The sequence below is a fragment of the Oncorhynchus keta genome, chromosome 5, assembly GCF_023373465.1.
Source record: "Oncorhynchus keta strain PuntledgeMale-10-30-2019 chromosome 5, Oket_V2, whole genome shotgun sequence".
In the NCBI taxonomy this organism is placed as follows: Eukaryota; Metazoa; Chordata; class Actinopteri; order Salmoniformes; family Salmonidae; genus Oncorhynchus; species Oncorhynchus keta.
The window spans coordinates 37,342,109-37,361,987 of record NC_068425.1 but is presented as its reverse complement, the minus strand read 5'-3'; the positions used below and the strand labels follow the sequence as shown (position 1 = coordinate 37,361,987).

At 47.6% G+C, this 19,879-nt stretch overlaps 1 protein-coding gene and 1 long non-coding RNA gene across 6 annotated transcripts in view; one reads left to right on the top strand and one right to left on the bottom strand.

The window, feature by feature from the left end:
• cog1 (component of oligomeric golgi complex 1) overlaps positions 1–19,058 on the top strand; it is a 30,304-nt gene extending 11,246 nt beyond the window's left edge. The window contains 11 exon segments of the mRNA XM_052519836.1: positions 2,357–2,508; positions 2,511–2,566; positions 3,347–3,719; positions 4,615–5,099; positions 7,022–7,168; positions 7,364–7,525; positions 8,252–8,376; positions 13,507–13,615; positions 16,937–17,046; positions 18,447–18,528; positions 18,776–19,058. Of these exon segments, the coding sequence (XP_052375796.1) occupies positions 2,357–2,508; positions 2,511–2,566; positions 3,347–3,719; positions 4,615–5,099; positions 7,022–7,168; positions 7,364–7,525; positions 8,252–8,376; positions 13,507–13,615; positions 16,937–17,046; positions 18,447–18,528; positions 18,776–18,784 (1,810 nt within the window). The 3' untranslated portion in view covers positions 18,785–19,058.
• LOC127930285 (uncharacterized) lies at positions 5,118–18,428 on the bottom strand. 5 transcript variants are annotated; one of them, XR_008137731.1, is made up of 5 exons: positions 18,183–18,428; positions 6,462–6,586; positions 6,214–6,401; positions 5,839–6,151; positions 5,118–5,282 (listed from the first exon to the last, which is right to left on the bottom strand). It is a non-coding gene; the product is annotated as an uncharacterized LOC127930285 (long non-coding RNA). The 5 variants fall into 5 exon arrangements; XR_008137730.1 differs by lacking the exon at positions 18,183–18,428 and adding an exon at positions 5,718–5,779 and having other exon boundaries at positions 6,462–6,702; XR_008137727.1 differs by lacking the exon at positions 18,183–18,428 and having other exon boundaries at positions 6,462–6,702.
• Positions 19,059–19,879: the final 821 nt, after the last annotated feature.

Here is a 19,879-nt window from a genome sequence, read left to right as displayed (position 1 = left end):
CTGTACAGTAACATGCTATACATGACGCCAGAGCTCAGTGTCTGTACAGTAACATGCTATACATGACGTCAGAGCTCAGGCTCTGTGCTTCACAGCTCTGTATGGGTTTTGACTGACAGCCGTTATGAACTAGAGCCCCGCACGTGACCAGAAGTTGTCCCCATCCCTGCCCCTAATTGGGCAACTTTTGTAAATGTTTTGTTGCCCGAGTGAAGGAAATGCTGTGAATGAAGAGGACTCAAATCAAAGCAGTCTGGTTAGGGTTGTTATCATGTTGTATTGTTTCTCCCAGCTGTAACAGAGTCAGCAGTCTGGTTAGGGTTGTTATCATGTTGTATTGTTTCTCCCAGCTGTAACAGAGTCAGCAGTCTGGTTAGGGTTGTTATCATGTTGTATTGTTTCTCCCAGCTAAAATCCGAGTCGGCAGTCTGGTTAGGGTTGTTATCATGTTGTATTGTTTCTCCCAGCTGTACACAACAGAGTCAGCAGTCTGGTTAGGTTGTTATCATGTTGTATTGTTTCTCCCAGCTGTAACAGAGTCTGCAGTCTGTTAGTTGTTATCATGTTGTATTGTTTCTCCCAGCTGTACAGAGTCGGCAGTCTGGTTAGGGTTGTTATCATGTTGTATTGTTTCTCCCAGCTGTAACAGAGTCAGCAGTCTGGTTAGGTTGTTATCATGTTGTATTGTTTCTCCCAGCTGTAACAGAGTCAGCAGTCTGGTTAGGTTGTTATCATGTTGTATTGTTTCTCCCAGCTGTACAGAGTCGGCAGTCTGGTTAGGGTTGTTATCATGTTGTATTGTTTCTCCCAGCTGTAACAGAGTCGGCAGTCTGGTTAGGTTGTTATCATGTTGTATTGTTTCTCCCAGCTGTAACAGAGTCGCAGTCTGGTTAGGTTGTTATCATGTTGTATTGTTTCTCCCAGCTGTACAGAGTCAGCAGTCTGGTTAGGTTGTTATCATGTTGTATTGTTTCTCCCAGCTGTAACAGAGTCAGCAGTCTGGGTTAGGTTGTTATCATGTTGTATTGTTTCCTCCCAGCTGTAACAGAGTCAGCAGTCTGCTAGGTTGTTATCATGTTGTATTGTTTCTCCCAGCTGTAACAGAGTCAGCAGTCTGGTTAGGGTTGCTATCATGTTGTATTGTTTCTCCCAGCTGTAACAGAGTCGGCAGTCTGGTTAGGGTTGTTATCATGTTGTATTGTTTCTCCCAGCTGTACAGAGTCAGCAGTCTGGTTAGGTTGTTATCATGTTGTATTGTTTCTCCCAGCTGTAACCGAAGCCGGCAGTCTGGTTAGGGTTGTTATCATGTTGTATTGTTTCTCCCAGCTGTAACAGAGTCAGCAGTCTGGTAGGGTTGCTATCATGTTGTATTGTTTCTCCCAGCTGTACAGAGTCAGCAGTCTGGGTTAGGGTTGTTATCATGTTGTATTGTTTCTCCCAGCTGTACAGAGTCAGCAGTCTGGTTAGGTTGTTATCATGTTGTATTGTTTCTCCCAGCTGTAACAGAGTCGGCAGTCTGGTTAGGTTGTTATCATGTTGTATTGTTTCTCCCAGCTGTACAGAGTCAGCAGTCTGTAGGTTGTTATCATGTTGTATTTGTTTCTCCCAGCTGCACAGAGTCAGCAGTCTGGTTAGGGTGTTATCATGTTGTATTGTTTCTCCCAGCTGTAACAGAGTCGGCAGTCTGGTTAGGGTTGTTATCATGTTGTATTGTTTCTCCCAGCTGTAACAGAGTCGGCAGTCTGTTAGGTTGTTATCATGTTGTATTGTTTCTCCCAGCTGTAACAGAGTCAGCAGTCTGGTTAGGTTGTTATCATGTTGTATTGTTTCTCCCAGCTGTAACAGAGTCAGCAGTCTGGTTAGGGTTGTTATCATGTTGTATTGTTTCTCCCAGCTGTGACAGAGTCAGCAGTCTGGTTAGGGTTGTTATCATGTTGTATTGTTTCTCCCAGCTGTAACAGAGTCAGCAGTCTGGTTAGGGTTGTTATCATGTTGTATTGTTTCTCCCAGCTGTAACAGAGTCGGCAGTCTGGTTAGGGTTGTTATCATGTTGTATTGTTTCTCCCAGCTGTAACAGAGTCAGCAGTCTGGTTAGGGTTATCATGTTGTATTGTTTCTCCCAGCTGTAACAGAGTCAGCAGTCTGGTTAGGGTTGTTATCATGTTGTATTGTTTCTCCCAGCTGTAACAGAGTCAGCAGTCTGGTTAGGGTTGTTATCATGTTGTATTGTTTCTCCCAGCTGTAACAGAGTCAGCAGTCTGGTTAGGGTTGTTATCATGTTGTATTGTTTCTCCCAGCTGTAACGGAGTCGGCAGTCTGGTTAGGGTTGTTATCATGTTGTATTTGTTTCTCCCAGCTGTAAGGAGGACATCTGTAATGGTGTCAGCAGTCTGCTGGTCTATGTGAACAGTCTGAAGGGCCTAGCCTCCATCAGAGATGCTGTGTGGGACCTCCTCTCCACCGACTCCATCAGTCAACACTGGAGCTTCATCTGCCAGCGGCTGTTAGAGCGCCCCTAGCGCTGTGGGAGGACTTCCTACAGCAGCTCTTCCTCCAACGCCTGCAGGTAACTAGCTACACTCAGGTCCTGTTTCCAGAACACAGATTAAAGCTAGTCTTAATCTAGGTTTAGATTAACGAGACCCAGGCCTCGTCCCCCGGGCTTTGATTGTGGACGCTTGGAAGGAAGTGTGAGGTACACCACATTAGTCCTGGAGGAAGTAGCACCTTCTATGGAGAATCTCTGTTGACCAGGCTTTTCAATCTAGGACTAATCTGTGTCCATGTTATAAAATAGAAAGGAGCGCTGACAGTTTAGCTGTTGTTGTTCATATTATTCTCTAGTCGTGTGTATTCTATACACCCTGCTCCTCTCCATTACATTGAGCTGTTCCCATTCAGACAGTTTAGCTGTTGTTGTTAATATTATTCTCTAGTCGTCTAACCTTTTAGAAACAGGACAACAGGTTTAACCTGCTGATTTAACTAGCTAGTAGCTACAGCTGACTTCTGTCTTCTAGCTATCTAGTAAACTAATTCTCCTCTCCAGAATAGTTCTAATCTGCTCACTGTGTCTGTCTGTTTCCTCTCCCTCTCTCTCCCTCTCTCTCCTTTCCTGTCACTCTCTCATCTCCTTTTCTACCCCCCCTGCCTTCCATCTTCCTCCCTCCTTTCTATCTCTCCCCTTCTCTCTCTCTCCTTTCCTGTCACTCTCTCATCTCCTTTTCTACCCCCCCCCCGCCTTCCATCTTCCTCCCTCCTTTCTATCTCTCCCCTTCTCTCTATCTTCTGCTCCCTTAATTCTCCCGTTCTCCATCTCCCCCTCTTCTTCCATTCTCTCCCCCAGGCGATCACCCAGGAGGGTACAGAGACTATCTCCACCAGCTGCAGACAGCTCCTCTCCTCTGCCCTTCGAGATCTAGAGGGCCATCCCACCCCTCCAAGCCCCGGTCCACCGGGCTCCAGCCCTCCTCTCCCTAGCCGAGGTGCTCTCTACGAGGCAGACGTGGCCTCCTTCCTGTGGTCCGAGGCCCAGGGGGATCTACTGAGCGACGCGGCCTGGGTCAGTGTATCCCAACGGGGGCCACAGCACCGGAGCGGCCTGGCCATGAAGACTCAGGCCCTGACACCCTGTGTCCAGATCTTCTGTTCATCACTGGATGCTGCTCTCAGAGACAGACTGGATGACCTGCAGCACTACCTGCCCTCTGATAACACAGGTAGGGAGACAGATGGATTACCTGTCCTCTGATAACACAGGTAGGGAGACAGATGGATTACCTGTCCTCTGATAGCACAGGTAGGGAGACAGATGGATTACCTGTCCTCTGATAACACAGGTAGGGAGACAGATGGATTACCTGTCCTCTGATAGCACAGGTAGGGAGACAGGTGGATTACCTGTCCTCTGATAACACAGGTAGGGAGACAGATGGATTACCTGTCCTCTGATAGCACAGGTAGGGAGACAGATGGATTACCTGTCCTCTGATAACACAGGTAGGGAGACAGATGGATTACCTGTCCTCTGATAACACAGGTAGGGAGACAGATGGATTACCTGTCCTCTGATAACACAGGTAGGTATAGACGGATGGATTACCTGTCCTCAACTGCATCTCAAACTCTCTTCTCATTATAGTGGACTCCTTTTGACCAGAGATTATCCTCCGTCTCCTTCCTCCACTCTACCTCCTCCCCTCTACTTCATCCTCCTTCTCCTCCTCCACCCCCTATACCATCTTCTCTACCTCTACCATCTCCTCTTCCTCCCCTCTACCACCTCCACCTCCTCTACCTCCCCTCTTCCTCCTCCTCTACCACCTCTACCATCTCCTCTACCTCCCCCTCTACCACCTCCTCCATCTCCACTTCCTCCCCCTCTACCACCTCCTCCATCTCCTCCTCTACCACCTCCTCCACCTCTCTCTCTACATCCTCTTCTACCACCTCCATCTCCTCTTCTCCCCCTCCTCCCCATCTCCTCCTCTACCACCTCCTCCACCTCTCTCTCTACCCTCCTACCACCTCCATCTCCTCTTCCTCTACCTCCCCTTTCCTCCTCCTCTACCACCTCCTCCATCTCCTCTTCCTTCTCCTCCTCTTCATCCACAGATCCCCAGGTCCCCTCCGTCTCCTTCACTATAGGCCTCGGCTCTGGGTCCAGTTCTGGTTCCGGTACCGTCTCATCATTCGACCGGTTCACAGACGCCGTGGCGGTAGAGGAGACCCTACGTGAACGCTGTCTGGCATGCGTACGTGACATCATCACCTGCGTGCGCTCTAAACTGGAGGCGGCCTCACCTGTTGGCTCCTCCCCCGGCCCAGCCCGTCTCAGCTCGGTGCTCTTCATGGCCCGCCTCTGTCAGTCCCTCAGCAAGCTCTGCCCCAACCTCAGGCAGTGCATCCTGGGTAAACAGGGCTGTGCTGCAGCTGACCCTGTTACCAAGGGAACACCCCGCCAAAGCAGGAAGTTGGGGAAGGCGGCTGCCAAGGCGACAGAGGTTAGCCCCGCCCAGGCCAAGTGGGCGTGTCTGAAAGAGGAGCTTCTGGTTGTCAGTATGGAAGCATATCGGATATGGAGCTCCGCCCTCTCTAAGGTGAGGGGGTTACTTGGAGGGATAGTTCACCACTAAATCAAAGTTTGTCAGACATTTTCTGGGGCTGTTTAAACATCTCAGAGAATACTGGTCCTATTAGATTACATGGACAGGGGGGACCTGATCCTAGACCAGCTCTATGACTGAATACTGGTCCTATTAGATTACATGGACAGGGGGGACCTGATCCTAGACCAGCTCTGTGACTGAATACTGGTCCTTTTAGATTACATGGACAGGGGGGACCTGATCCTAGACCAGCCCTATGACTGAATACTGTTCCTATTAGATTACATGGACAGGGGGACCTGATCCTAGACCAGCTCTGACTGTATACTGGTCCTATTAGATTACATGGACAGGGGGACCTGATCCTAGACCAGCTCTATGACTGAATACTGGTCCTATTAGATTACATGGACAGGGGGACCTGATCCTAGACCAGCTCTATGACTGAATACTGGTCCTTTTAGATTACATGGGCAGGTGGGACCTGATCCTAGACCAGCTCTATGACTGAATATTGGTCCTTTTAGATTACATGGGCAGGTGGGACCTGATCCTAGACCAGCTCTATGACTGAATACTGGTCCTATTAGATTACATGGACAGGGGGACCTGATCCTAGACCAGCTCTATGACTGAATACTGGTCCTATTAGATTACATGGACAGGGGGACCTGATCCTAGACCAGCTCTGACTGTATACTGGTCCTATTAGATTACATGGACAGGGGACCTGATCCTAGACCAGCTCTATGACTGAATACTGGTCCTATTAGATTACATGGACAGGGGGGGGACCTGATCCTAGACCAGCTCTATGACTGAATACTGGTCCTATTAGATTACATGGACAGGGGGACCTGATCCTAGACCAGCTCTATGACTGAATACTGGTCCTATTAGATTACATGGACAGGGGGACCTGATCCTAGACCAGCTCTATGACTGAATACTGGTCCTATTAGATTACATGGACAGGGGGACCTGATCCTAGATCAGCTCTATGACTGAATACTGGTCCTATTAGATTACATGGACAGGGGGACCTGATCCTAGACCAGCTCTATGACTGAATACTGGTCCTATTAGATTACATGGACAGGGGGACCTGATCCTAGACCAGCTCTATGACTGAATACTGGTCCTATTAGATTACATGGACAGGGGGGACCTGATCCTAGACCAGCTCTATGACTGAATACTGGTCCTATTAGATTACATGGACAGGGGGGACCTGATCCTAGACCAGCTCTATGACTGAATACTGGTCCTATTAGATTACATGGACAGGGGGACCTGATCCTAGACCAGCTCTGACTGTATACTGGTCCTATTAGATTACATGGACAGGGGGACCTGATCCTAGACCAGCTCTATGACTGAATACTGGTCCTATTAGATTACATGGACAGGGGGACCTGATCCTAGACCAGCTCTATGACTGAATACTGGTCCTATTAGATTACATGGACAGGGGGGACCTGATCCTAGACCAGCTCTATGACTGAATACTGGTCCTATTAGATTACATGGACAGGGGGACCTGATCCTAGACCAGCTCTATGACTGAATACTGGTCCTATTAGATTACATGGACAGGGGGACCTGATCCTAGACCAGCTCTATGACTGAATACTGGTCCTATTAGATTACATGGACAGGGGGACCTGATCCTAGACCAGCTCTATGACTGAATACTGGTCCTATTAGATTACATGGACAGGGGGACCTGATCCTAGACCAGCTCTCTGGGAGGCTTTGATACAAACAGAGTTTTGTTGTCTAAGAATGTCAGACAAACTTCCAACAATCAGTTTGAAATGAAATCACAACCCAGTCAGTTTAGGCCGAGCCATCCTTCCTTTGTTGTCATGTCTTTTATTACCTTACCCCCTGGTCTCTCTCTTCCCCCCCAGGCGCTGGTGGGTCGGTTTGCGACCTCGCTGCACGCAGAGTCTGCCGGGGCTATCCTAGCAAACGCCACCAACTGGGAGGAGCTAGAGATCCAGGAAGAGGCGGAGTCAGGGAGCAGCGTCACCTCCAAGATCAGACTTCCCGTCCAGGTAAGAGTGATGTTATGACATCATCGCTCAGCTCAGCAGGACCTGACCAGTAGTGTCTCACAGAGAGGAGAAAGGATTTTCAAATAGAAAATTAACACTGAGATGCTGCAATATTATCTCTCTCTGTGTCTCTGTCTCCCCCCCTCCTCTCCCCCTCCCTCCTCTCTCCCCCTCCCTCTCCCCCCCCCTCCATAGCCGTCGTGGTTTGTCCAGTCTCTGCTGTTCCACCTGTGTCTGGAGGTGAATGGTGTAGGGGGTCATGCTGTGCCCCGCCCCACCCTACAGGAATTACTACAAGGCTGTATGGACCTGGTGCTGCACCAGTACCAGAACCTCATACACACAGCGCAGGACAAGGTAACACACACACAGCGCAGGACAAGGTAACACACACACAGCGCAGGACAAGGTAACACACACACAGCGCAGGACAAGGTAACACACACACAGCGCAGGACAAGGTAACACACACACAGCGCAGGACAAGGTAACACACACACACACAGCGCAGGACAAGGTAACACACACACACACAGCGCAGGACAAGGTAACACACACACACAGCGCAGGACAAGGTAACACACACACACACAGCGCAGGACAAGGTAACACACACACACACAGCGCAGGACAAGGTAACACACACACACACAGCGCAGGACAAGGTAACACACACACACACAGCGCAGGACAAGGTAACACACACACACACAGCGCAGGACAAGGTAACACACACACACAGCGCAGGACAAGGTAACACACACACACAGCGCAGGACAAGGTAACACACACACACACAGCGCAGGACAAGGTAACACACACACAGCGCAGGACAAGGTAACACACACACACACAGCGCAGGACAAGGTAACACACACACAGCGCAGGACAAGGTAACACACACACACACAGCGCAGGACAAGGTAACACACACACACAGCGCAGGACAAGGTAACACACACACACAGCGCAGGACAAGGTAACACACAGGGCTGACACTGTAATCATAGAGCACACCTGGACAATGAAATGAGTTGTCATCCTGAAGAGATGAACATCCCCCCTCTCTCTCTCTCTCTCCAGGACTGTCTGTTCCCTATGACTCAGAACCGGTCTCTACAGCTGTTATTTGACCTGAGATATCTCGCTGCTACCCTGGGTACCAAACTAGAGGATGGCAGGGGCTTCCGCTCTCAACAAGACCCCAGGTACACACACACACACCTGGTCTCTCTGTATGTTACAGGGTTCAGTAACATCCTGGTCTCTGTGTGTTACAGGGTTCAGTAACATCCTGGTCTCTCTCTATGTTACAGGGTTCAGTAACATCCTGGTCTCTCTGTATGTTACAGGGTTCAGTAACATCCTGGTCTCTCTGTGTGTTACAGGGTTCAGTAACATCCTGGTCTCTGTATGTTACAGGGTTCAGTAACATCCTGGTCTCTCTGTGTTGGCAGGGTTCAGTAACATCCTGGTCTCTGTGTGTTACAGGGTTCAGTAACATCTTGGTCTCTCTCTATGTTACAGGGTTCAGTAACATCCTGGTCTCTCTGTATGTTACAGGGTTCAGTAACATCCTGGTCTCTCTGTATGTTACAGGGTTCAGTAACATCCTGGTCTCTCTGTATGTTACAGGGTTCAGTAACATCCTGGTCTCTGTATGTTACAGGGTTCAGTAACATCCTGGTCTCTGTATGTTACAGGGTTCAGTAACATCCTGGTCTCTGTATGTTACAGGGTTCAGTAACATCCTGGTCTCTGTATGTTACAGGGTTCAGTAACATCCTGGTCTCTGTATGTTACAGGGTTCAGTAACATCCTGGTCTCTCTGTATGTTACAGGGTTCAGTAACATCCTGGTCTCTGTATGTTACAGGGTTCAGTAACATCCTGGTCTCTCTGTATGTTACAGGGTTCAGTAACATCCTGGTCTCTCTCTATGTTACAGGGTTCAGTAACATCCTGGTCTCTCTCTATGTTACAGGGTTCAGTAACATCCTGGTCTCTGTATGTTACAGGGTTCAGTAACATCCTGGTCTCTCTCTATGTTACAGGGTTCAGTAACATCCTGGTCTCTCTGTGTGTTACAGGGTTCAGTAACATCCTGGTCTCTGTATGTTACAGGGTTCAGTAACATCCTGGTCTCTGTGTGTTACAGGGTTCAGTAACATCCTGGTCTCTCTGTGTGTTACAGGGTTCAGTAACATCCTGGTCTCTCTGTATGTTACAGGGTTCAGTAACATCCTGGTCTCTGTATGTTACAGGGTTCAGTAACATCCTGGTCTCTGTATGTTACAGGGTTCAGTAACATCCTGGTCTCTCTGTGTGTTACAGGGTTCAGTAACATCCTGGTCTCTGTATGTTACAGGGTTCAGTAACATCCTGGTCTCTGTGTGTTACAGGGTTCAGTAACATCCTGGTCTCTGTATGTTACAGGGTTCAGTAACATCCTGGTCTCTGTATGTTACAGGGTTCAGTAACATCCTGGTCTCTGTATGTTACAGGGTTCAGTAACATCCTGGTCTCTGTGTGTTACAGGGTTCAGTAACATCCTGGTCTCTCTGTGTGTTACAGGGTTCAGTAACATCCTGGACTCTGTGTGTTACAGGGTTCAGTAACATCCTGGTCTCTCTGTATGTTACAGGGTTCAGTAACATCCTGGTCTCTCTGTGTGTTACAGGGTTCAGTAACATCCTGGTCTCTGTATGTTACGGGATTCAGTAACATCCTGGTCTCTCTGTATGTTACAGGGTTCAGTAACATCCTGGTCTCTCTGTGTGTTACAGGGTTCAGTAACATCCTGGTCTCTCTGTGTGTTACAGGGTTCAGTAACATCCTGGTCTCTCTGTGTGTTACAGGGTTCAGTAACATCCTGGTCTCTGTGTGTTACAGGGTTCAGTAACATCCTGGTATCTCTGTGTGTTACAGGGTTCAGTAACATCCTGGTCTCTGTATGTTACAGGGTTCAGTAACATCCTGGTCTCTGTGTGTTACAGGGTTCAGTAACATCCTGGTCTCTGTGTGTTACAGGGTTCAGTAACATCCTGGTCTCTCTCTATGTTACAGGGTTCAGTAACATCCTGGTCTCTGTATGTTACAGGGTTCAGTAACATCCTGGTCTCTCTGTGTGTTACAGGGTTCAGTAACATCCTGGTCTCTCTGTGTGTTACAGGGTTCAGTAACATCCTGACTCTGTGTGTTACAGGGTTCAGTAACATCCTGGTCTCTCTGTATGTTGTTACAGGGTTCAGTAACATCCTGGTCTCTCTGTGTGTTACAGGGTTCAGTAACATCCTGGTCTCTCTGTATGTTACGGGATTCAGTAACATCCTGGTCTCTCTGTATGTTACAGGGTTCAGTAACATCCTGGTCTCTCTGTGTTTACAGGGTTTAGTAACATACTGGTCTCTCTGTGTTACAGGGTTCAGTAACATCCTGGTCTCTCTGTGTGTTACAGGGTTCAGTAACATCCTGGTCTCTCTGTATGTTACAGGGTTCAGTAACATCCTGGTCTCTCTGTATTTTACAGGGTTCAGTAAAATCCTGGTCTCTGTGTGTTACAGGGTTCAGTAACATCCTGGTCTCTGTATGTTACAGGGTTCAGTAACATCCTGGTCTCTGTATGTTACAGGGTTCAGTAACATCCTGGTCTCTGTGTGTTACAGGGTTCAGTAACATCCTGGTCTCTCTGTATGTTACAGGGTTCAGTAACATCCTGGTCTCTCTGTATGTTACAGGGTTCAGTAACATCCTGGTGTATGTTCAGTAACATCCTGGTCTCTCTGTATGTTACAGGGTTTAGTAACATCCTGGTCTCTGTGTATGTTACAGGGTTCAGTAACATCCTGGTCTCTGTGTGTTACAGGGTTCAGTAACATCCTGGTCTCTGTATGTTACAGGGTTCAGTAACATCCTGGTCTCTGTATGTTACAGGGTTCAGTAACATCCTGGTCTCTGTGTGTTACAGGGTTCAGTAACATCCTGGTCTCTCTGTGTGTTACAGGGTTCAGTAACATCCTGGTCTCTGTGTGTTACAGGGTTCAGTAACATCCTGGTCTCTCTGTGTGTTACAGGGTTCAGTAACATCCTGGTCTCTCTGTGTGTTACAGGGTTCAGTAACATCCTGGTCTCTCTGTATGTTACAGGGTTCAGTAACATCCTGGTCTCTCTGTGTTACAGGGTTCAGTAACATCCTGGTCTCTGTGTGTTACAGGGTTCAGTAACATCCTGGTCTCTGTATGTTACAGGGTTCAGTAACATCCTAGTCTCTCTCTATGTTACAGGGTTCAGTAACATCCTGGTCTCTCTGTATGTTACAGGGTTCAGTAACATCCTGGTCTCTCTGTATGTTACAGGGTTTAGTAACATCCTGGTCTCTCTGTATGTTTACAGGGTTCAGTAACATCCTGGTCTCTCTGTATGTTACAGGGTTTAGTAACATCCTGGTCTCTCTGTATGTTACAGGGTTTAGTAACATCCTGGTCTCTGTATGTTACAGGGTTCAGTAACATCCTGGTCTCTCTGTGTGTTACAGGGTTCAGTAACATCCTGGTCTCTCTGTGTGTTACAGGGTTCAGTAACATCCTGGTCTCTCTGTATGTTACAGGGTTCAGTAACATCCTGGTCTCTCTGTATGTTACAGGGTTTAGTAACATCCTGGTCTCTGTGTATGTTACAGGGTTCAGTAACATCCTGGTCTCTGTGTGTTACAGGGTTCAGTAACATCCTGGTCTCTCTGTATGTTACAGGGTTTAGTAACATCCTGGTCTCTGTAATGTTACAGGGTTCAGTAACATCCTGGTCTCTGTGTGTTACAGGGTTCAGTAACATCCTGGTCTCTGTGTGTTACAGGGTTCAGTAACATCCTGGTCTCTCTGTATGTTACAGGGTTCAGTAACATCCTGGTCTCTGTATATTACAGGGTTCAGTCACATCCTGGTCTCTCTGTATGTTACAGGGTTCAGTAACATCCTGGTCTCTGTATGTTACAGGGTTCAGTCACATCCGGGTCTCTCTGTGTGTTGGGCAGGGTTCAGTAACATCCTGGTCTCTCTGTGTGTTACAGGGTTCAGTAACATCCTGGTCTCTCTGTGTGTTACAGGGTTCAGTAACATCCTGGTCTCTCTGTGTGTTACAGGGTTCAGTAACATCCTGGTCTCTGTGTGTTACAGGGTTCAGTAACATCCTGGTCTCTGTATGTTACAGGGTTCAGTAACATCCTGGTCTCTGTATGTTACAGGGTTCAGTAACATCCTGGTCTCTCTGTATGTTACAGGGTTTAGTAACATCCTGGTCTCTCTGTATGTTACAGGGTTTAGTAACATCCTGGTCTCTGTATGTTACAGGGTTCAGTAACATCCTGGTCTCTCTGTGTGTTACAGGGTTCAGTAACATCCTGGTCTCTCTGTGTGTTACAGGGTTCAGTAACATCCTGGTCTCTCTGTATGTTACAGGGTTCAGTAACATCCTGGTCTCTCTGTATGTTACAGGGTTCAGTAACATCCTGGTCTCTGTATGTTACAGGGTTCAGTAACATCCTGGTCTCTGTGTGTTACAGGGTTCAGTAACATCCTGGTCTCTCTGTATGTTACAGGGTTCAGTAACATCCTGGTCTCTCTGTGTGTTACAGGATTCAGTAACATCCTGGTCTCTCTGTATGTTACAGGGTTCAGTAACATCCTGGTCTCTCTGTATGTTACAGGGTTCAGTAACATCCTGGTCTCTGTGTGTTACAGGGTTCAGTAACATCCTGGTCTCTCTGTATGTTACAGGGTTTAGTAACATCCTGGTCTCTCTGTATGTTACAGGGTTTAGTAACATCCTGGTCTCTCTGTATGTTACAGGGTTCAGTAACATCCTGGTCTCTCTGTATGTTACAGGGTTTAGTAACATCCTGGTCTCTCTGTATGTTACAGGGTTTAGTAACATCCTGGTCTCTGTATGTTACAGGGTTCAGTAACATCCTGGTCTCTCTGTATGTTACAGGGTTCAGTAACATCCTGGTCTCTCTGTATGTTACAGGGTTCAGTAACATCCTGGTCTCTCTGTATGTTACAGGGTTCAGTAACATCCTGGTCTCTCTGTATGTTACAGGGTTCAGTAACATCCTGGTCTCTCTGTATGTTACAGGGTTCAGTAACATCCTGGTCTCTGTGTGTTACAGGGTTCAGTAACATCCTGGTCTCTGTGTGTTACAGGATTCAGTAACATCCTGGTCTCTCTGTATGTTACAGGGTTCAGTAACATCCTGGTCTCTCTGTGTGTTACAGGATTCAGTAACATCCTGGTCTCTCTGTATGTTACAGGGTTCAGTAACATCCTGGTCTCTGTGTGTTACAGGGTCCAGCAGGTGTGTGATTCGCTGGAGAGCTACATTGATCCCTTTGACCTGGATGTGTTCATGCCGCCATTCAACAGCAACCTCAACCGCCTATCACAGAGGAGTTCGGTATGAATAGCCCCGCCCCCTGACACTACTAACATGATTGGAGACTAAAATAAATCATGATAGTCAGTGTAGAGTAGGGTTATCCTGGGTTATTCTGGGTTACCCTGTGTTATTCTGGGTTACCCTGGGTTATCCCGGTTATCCTGTGTTATTCTGGGTTACCCTGTGTTATTCTGGGTTACCCTGTGTTATTCTGGGTTATTCTGGGTTATCCTGGGTTATTCTGGGTTACCCTGTGTTATTCTGGGTTACCCTGTGTTATCCTGGGTTACCCTGCGTTATTCTGGGTTATTCTGGGTTACCCTGGGTTATTCTGGGTTACCCTGGGTTATTCTGTGTTACCCTGGGTTACCCTGGGTTATTCTGGGTTACCCTGGGTTATTCTGGGTTACCCTGGGTTACCCTGGGTTATTCTGGGTTACCCTGATTTATCCTGTGTTACCTGTGTTACCCTGGGTTACCCTGTGTTATTCTGGGTTATTCTGGGTTATCCTGTGTTATTCTGGGTTACCCTGTGTTATCCTGGGTTATTCTGGGTTACTCTGGGTTACTCTGGGTTATTCTGGGTTACCCTGATTTATCCTGTGTTACCTGTGTTATCCTGGGTTACCCTGGGTTACTCTGGGTTATCCTGGGTTACCCTGGGTTATTCTGGGTTATCCTGGGTTACCCTGATTTATTCTGGGTTATCCTGGGTTACCCTGATTTATCCACTGTGTATTGATCGTTCAGTAACTTTGGTTACAATTTGTATTTCTCTGAGGTGCTGTTCGGGATTCAGATGTTGTATTGACGTTGTGATCATTTATGTGGTGTGTTTATATTGTACGATTGTGGTGTTTTTGGTTGCGTTAAGGTTGTTGTGCTAACTTTGCGATAATGTTGTCATAACATTTAAAAGGGAATTTCCAGGTCAACAAAACAAAACAAAAAAAGAAGAGAGAAATTGTTGATAGTAACGGAGAAAATGTCCAACTTCGGCCTCTTCTCTGAGAAGGCTGTTATATCATAATGACACAGCACCAAATGTTCTGTAAACACCGGCTGAGAGGCTCGTAGGATTTCACAGCCGCTACAGATCACAGTGTTACAGATCACAGTGTTACAGATCACAGTGTTACAGATCACAGTGTTACAGATCACAGTGTTACAGATCACAGTGTTACAGATCACAGTGTTACAGATCAGTGTTACAGATCACAGTGTTACAGATCACAGTGTTACAGATCACAGTGTTACAGATCACAGTGTTACAGATCACAGTGTTACAGATCACAGTGTTACAGATCACAGTGTTACAGATCACAGTGTTACAGATCACAGTGTTACAGATCACAGTGTTACAGATCACAGTGTTACGGATCACAGTGTTACAGATCACAGTGTTACAGATCACAGTGTTACAGATCACAGTGTTACAGATCACAGTGTTACAGATCACAGTGTTACAGATCACAGTGTTACAGATCACAGTGTTACAGATCACAGTGTTACAGATCACAGTGTTACAGATCACAGTGTTACAGATCACAGCCGCTACAGATCACAGCCGCTACAGATCACAGTGTTACAGATCACAGCCGCTACAGATCACAGCGTTACAGATCACAGTGTTACAGATCACAGTGTTACAGATCACAGTGTTACAGATCACAGTGTTACAGATCACAGTGTTACAGATCACAGTGTTACAGATCAGTGTTACAGATCAGTGTTACAGATCACAGCCGCTACAGATCACAGCCGTTACAGATCACAGGGTTACAGATCACAGTGTTACAGATCACAGCCGTTACAGATCACAGCCGTTACAGATCACAGCCGCTACAGATCACAGCCGTTACAGATCACAGGGTTACAGATCACAGCCGCTACAGATCACAGCCGCTACAGATCACAGCCGTTACAGATCACAGGGTTACAGATCACAGCCGCTACAGATCACAGCCGCTACAGATCACAGCCGTTACAGATCACAGGGTTACAGACCACAGCCGGTACAGATCACAGTGTTACAGATCACAGTGTTACAGATCACAGCCGCTACAGATCACAGCCGTTACAGATCACAGGGTTACAGATCACAGCCGGTACAGATCAGTGTTACAGATCACAGCCGCTACAGATCACAGCCGCTACAGATCACAGCCGTTACAGATCACAGCCGTTACAGATCACAGTGTTACAGATCACAGCCGCTACAGATCACAGTGTTACAGATCAGTGTTACAGATCACAGCCGCTACAGATCACAGTGTTACAGATCACAGTGTTACAGATCACAGCCGCTACAGATCACAGTGTTACAGATCACAGTGTTACAGATCAGTGTTACAGATCAGTGTTACAGATCACAGCCGCTACAGATCACAGTGTTACAGATCAGTGTTACAGATCACAGTGTTACAGATCACAGTGTTACAGATCACAGCCGCTACAGATCACAGCCGTTACAGATCACAGCCGCTACAGATCAGTGTTACAGATCACAGTGTTACAGATCACAGCTGCTACAGATCACAGCTGCTACAGATCACAGTGTTACAGATCACAGCCGCTACAGATCACAGTGTTACAGATCACAGTGTTACAGATCACAGCCGCTACAGATCAGTGTTACGGATCACAGCCGCTACGGATCAGTACAACCCTCCTCACATCCTGTACAACCCTCCTCACATCCTGTAAAACCACAACACAGGAAATCATGGAGTCTAGTGACCATCAACTCACATCCTCTACAACCACAACACTGGAAATCACGGAGTCTAGTGACCATCAACTCACATCCTGTACAACCACAACACTGGAAATCATGGAGTCTAGTGACCATCAACTCACATCCTCTACAACCACAACACCGGAAATCATGGAGTCTAGTGACCATCAACTCACATCCTCTACAACCACAACACTGGAAATCATGGAGTCTAGTGACCATCAACTCACATCCTCTACAACCACAACACTGGAAATCATGGAGTCTAGTGACCATCAACTCACATCCTCTACAACCACAACACTGGAAATCATGGAGTCTAGTGACCATCAACTCACATCCTCTAAAACCACAACACTGGAAATCATGGAGTCTAGTGACCAACTCACATCCTGTACAACCACAACACTGGAAATCATGGAGTCTAGTGACCATCAACTCACATCCTCTACAACCACAACACAGGAAATCATGGAGTCTAGTGACCAACTCACATCCTCTACAACCACAACACTGGAAATCATGTGTGTTACACACAGGCGAAATGTAGCAATATGCTAAAGCCCTGTGTTAATGACTTAATTATCTTTAACTGTCCCCAGGTGTTGTTGGGGTTGTTGACGGGGACAGAGAAGCAGTTTGTTTCCCGTGGTAACAGCGCGGCCTCTCAGGAACCCTACAACATCCTGCCGCTGGCCAGCACCCAGATCAGGTGACTACACACACCAGCACCCAGATCAGGTGACTACACACACCAGGACACACACCAGCACCCAGATCAGGTGACTACACACACCAGCACCCAGATCAGGTGACTACACACACCAGGACACACACCAGCACCCAGATCAGGTGACTACACACACCAGCACCCAGATCAGGTGACAACACACACCAGCACCCAGATCAGGTGACTACACACACCAGCACCCAGATCAGGTGACTACACACACCAGGACACACACCAGCACCCAGATCAGGTGACTACACACACCAGCACCCAGATCAGGTGACTACACACACCAGCACCCAGATCAGGTGACAACACACACCAGCACCCAGATCAGGTGACTACACACACCAGGACACACACCAGCACCCAGATCAGGTGACTACACACACCAGGACACACACCAGCACCCAGATCAGGTGACTACACACACCAGCACCCAGATCAGGTGACTACACACACCAGCACCCAGATCAGGTGACTACACACACCAGCACCCAGATCAGGTGACTACACACACCAGCACCCAGATCAGGTGACTACACACACCAGCACCCAGATCAGGTGACTACACACACCAGCACCCAGATCAGGTGACTACACACACCAGGACACACACCAGCACCCAGATCAGGTGACAACACACACCAGGACACACACCAGCACCCAGATCAGGTGACTACACACACCAGCACCCAGATCAGGTGACTACACACACCAGCACCCAGATCAGGTGACTACACACACCAGCACCCAGATCAGGTGACTACACACACCAGCACCCAGATCAGGTGACTACACACACCAGCACCCAGATCAGGTGACTACACACACCAGCACCCAGATCAGGTGACTACACACACCAGCACCCAGATCAGGTGACAACACACACCAGCACCCAGATCAGGTGACTACACACACCAGGAGACATATTCATGAATAAAAAGTGTCTCTGAATAGGAGTTCTGATATTGGATCACTGGACAGGTGGGAACTGATCCTAGACCAGTTCTATGACTGAATACTGGTCCTATTAGATTACATGGACAGGGAGACCTGATCCTAGACCAGCTCTATGACTGAATACTGGTCCTATTAGATTACATGGACAGGGGGACCTGATCCTAGACCAGCTCTATGACTGAATACTGGTCCTATTAGATTACATGGACAGGTGGGACCTGATCCTAGACCAGCTCTATGACTGAATACTGATCCTATTAGATTACATGGACAGGGGGGACCTGATCCTAGACCAGCACTTTTACCTTGAGATGCCTTATGAGTAGGCTTCAGGTCCATTAGTATTATAGCCCAGTACCCTGTCTATAGGCTACATGTCCAGAACTATTTTAACCCAGTACCCTGTCTCTGTTCTCCAGGTTTGGGCTGTTACCTCTGAGCATGACCAACTCCCGTAAAACCAAGTCCTCCACACAGGGAACTGACATCACACGCCCACTGGTGAGTCACATGGACTGACGAGCGGGGGGTGTTGGGGAGGACGGACGGACCGGTGGGGGTGTTTGGGTAGGACGGACGGACTGGCGGGGGAGGGACGGGGTCTGAGGTTGAACATAGCTGAGGTTTTCATATAAGCCTGCCTGTATGAATGTCAACCTCACCTCAAGTTTCAGTCTGTTGTTAACCTTGGCCATGTCTGTTGATTTCCTACAATGTGTATCATGATGTTTTATGTTTGCTTTTCCAGCTGTTTTGAGGGCAACAGACCCAGGACAGCAGCAACAGGTCATTGTGTGTGTGGGAGGTATCTTTAGTGTGTGTGGGTGGTATCTTTAGTGTGTGTGGGTGGTATCTTTAGTGTGTGTGGGTGGTATCTTTAGTGTGTGTGGGTGGTATCTTTAGTGTGTGTGGGTGGTATCTTTAGTGTGTGTGGGTGGTATCTTTAGTGTGTGTGGGTGGTTGTAAGTCGCTCTGGATAAGAGTGTCTGCTAAATGACTTAAATGTAATGTAAATGGTATCTTTAGTGTGTGTGGGTGGTATCTTTAGTGTGTGGGTGGTATCTTTAGTGTGTGTGGGTGGTATCTTTAGTGTGTGTGGGTGGTATCTTTAGTGTGTGTGTGTGGGTGGTATCTTTAGTGTGTGTGGGTGGTATCTTTAGTCTGTGTGTGTGGGTGGTATCTTTTAGTGTGTGTGTGGGTGGTGGTATCTTTAGTGTGTGTGGTGGTATCTTTAGTGTGTGTGTTGGTATCTTTAGTGTGTGTGTGGTATCTTTAGTGTGTAGTGTCTTTAGTGTGTGTGGGGGGTATCTTTAGTGTGTGGTGGTATCTTTAGTGTGTAGTGTCTTTAGTGTGTGGGTGGTGGTATCTTTAGTGTGTGTAGTGTCTTTAGTGTGTGTGGGGTGGTATCTTTAGTGTGTGTAGTGTCTTTAGTGTGTGTAGTGTCTTTTTAGTGTGTGGGTGGTGGTATCTTTAGTGTGTGTAGTGTCTTTAGTGTGTGTGGGGTGGTATCTTTAGTGTGTAGTGTCTTTAGTGTGTGTAGTGTCTTTAGTGTGTGTGGTGGTATCTTTAGTGTGTGTAGTGTCTTTAGTTATCTATCTTTAATGTGTTATATTCTATGTGCCATGAAGTGTTTTTGCAGTGGGGAGGTTTGCAGTGGGGAGGTTTGCAGTGGGAGGTTTGCAGTGGGGAGGGTTTGCAGTGGGGAGGGTTTGCAGTGGGGAGGGTTTGCAGTGGGGAGGTTTGCAGTGGGGAGTTTGCGGTGGGGAGGTTTGCAGTTTGCTAAGCCAACTTCTATTTTTCCTGCGTTTGGTTTTTAACGTGGCTTCGGTTTGGTTTGATGTTGCCTCAGATC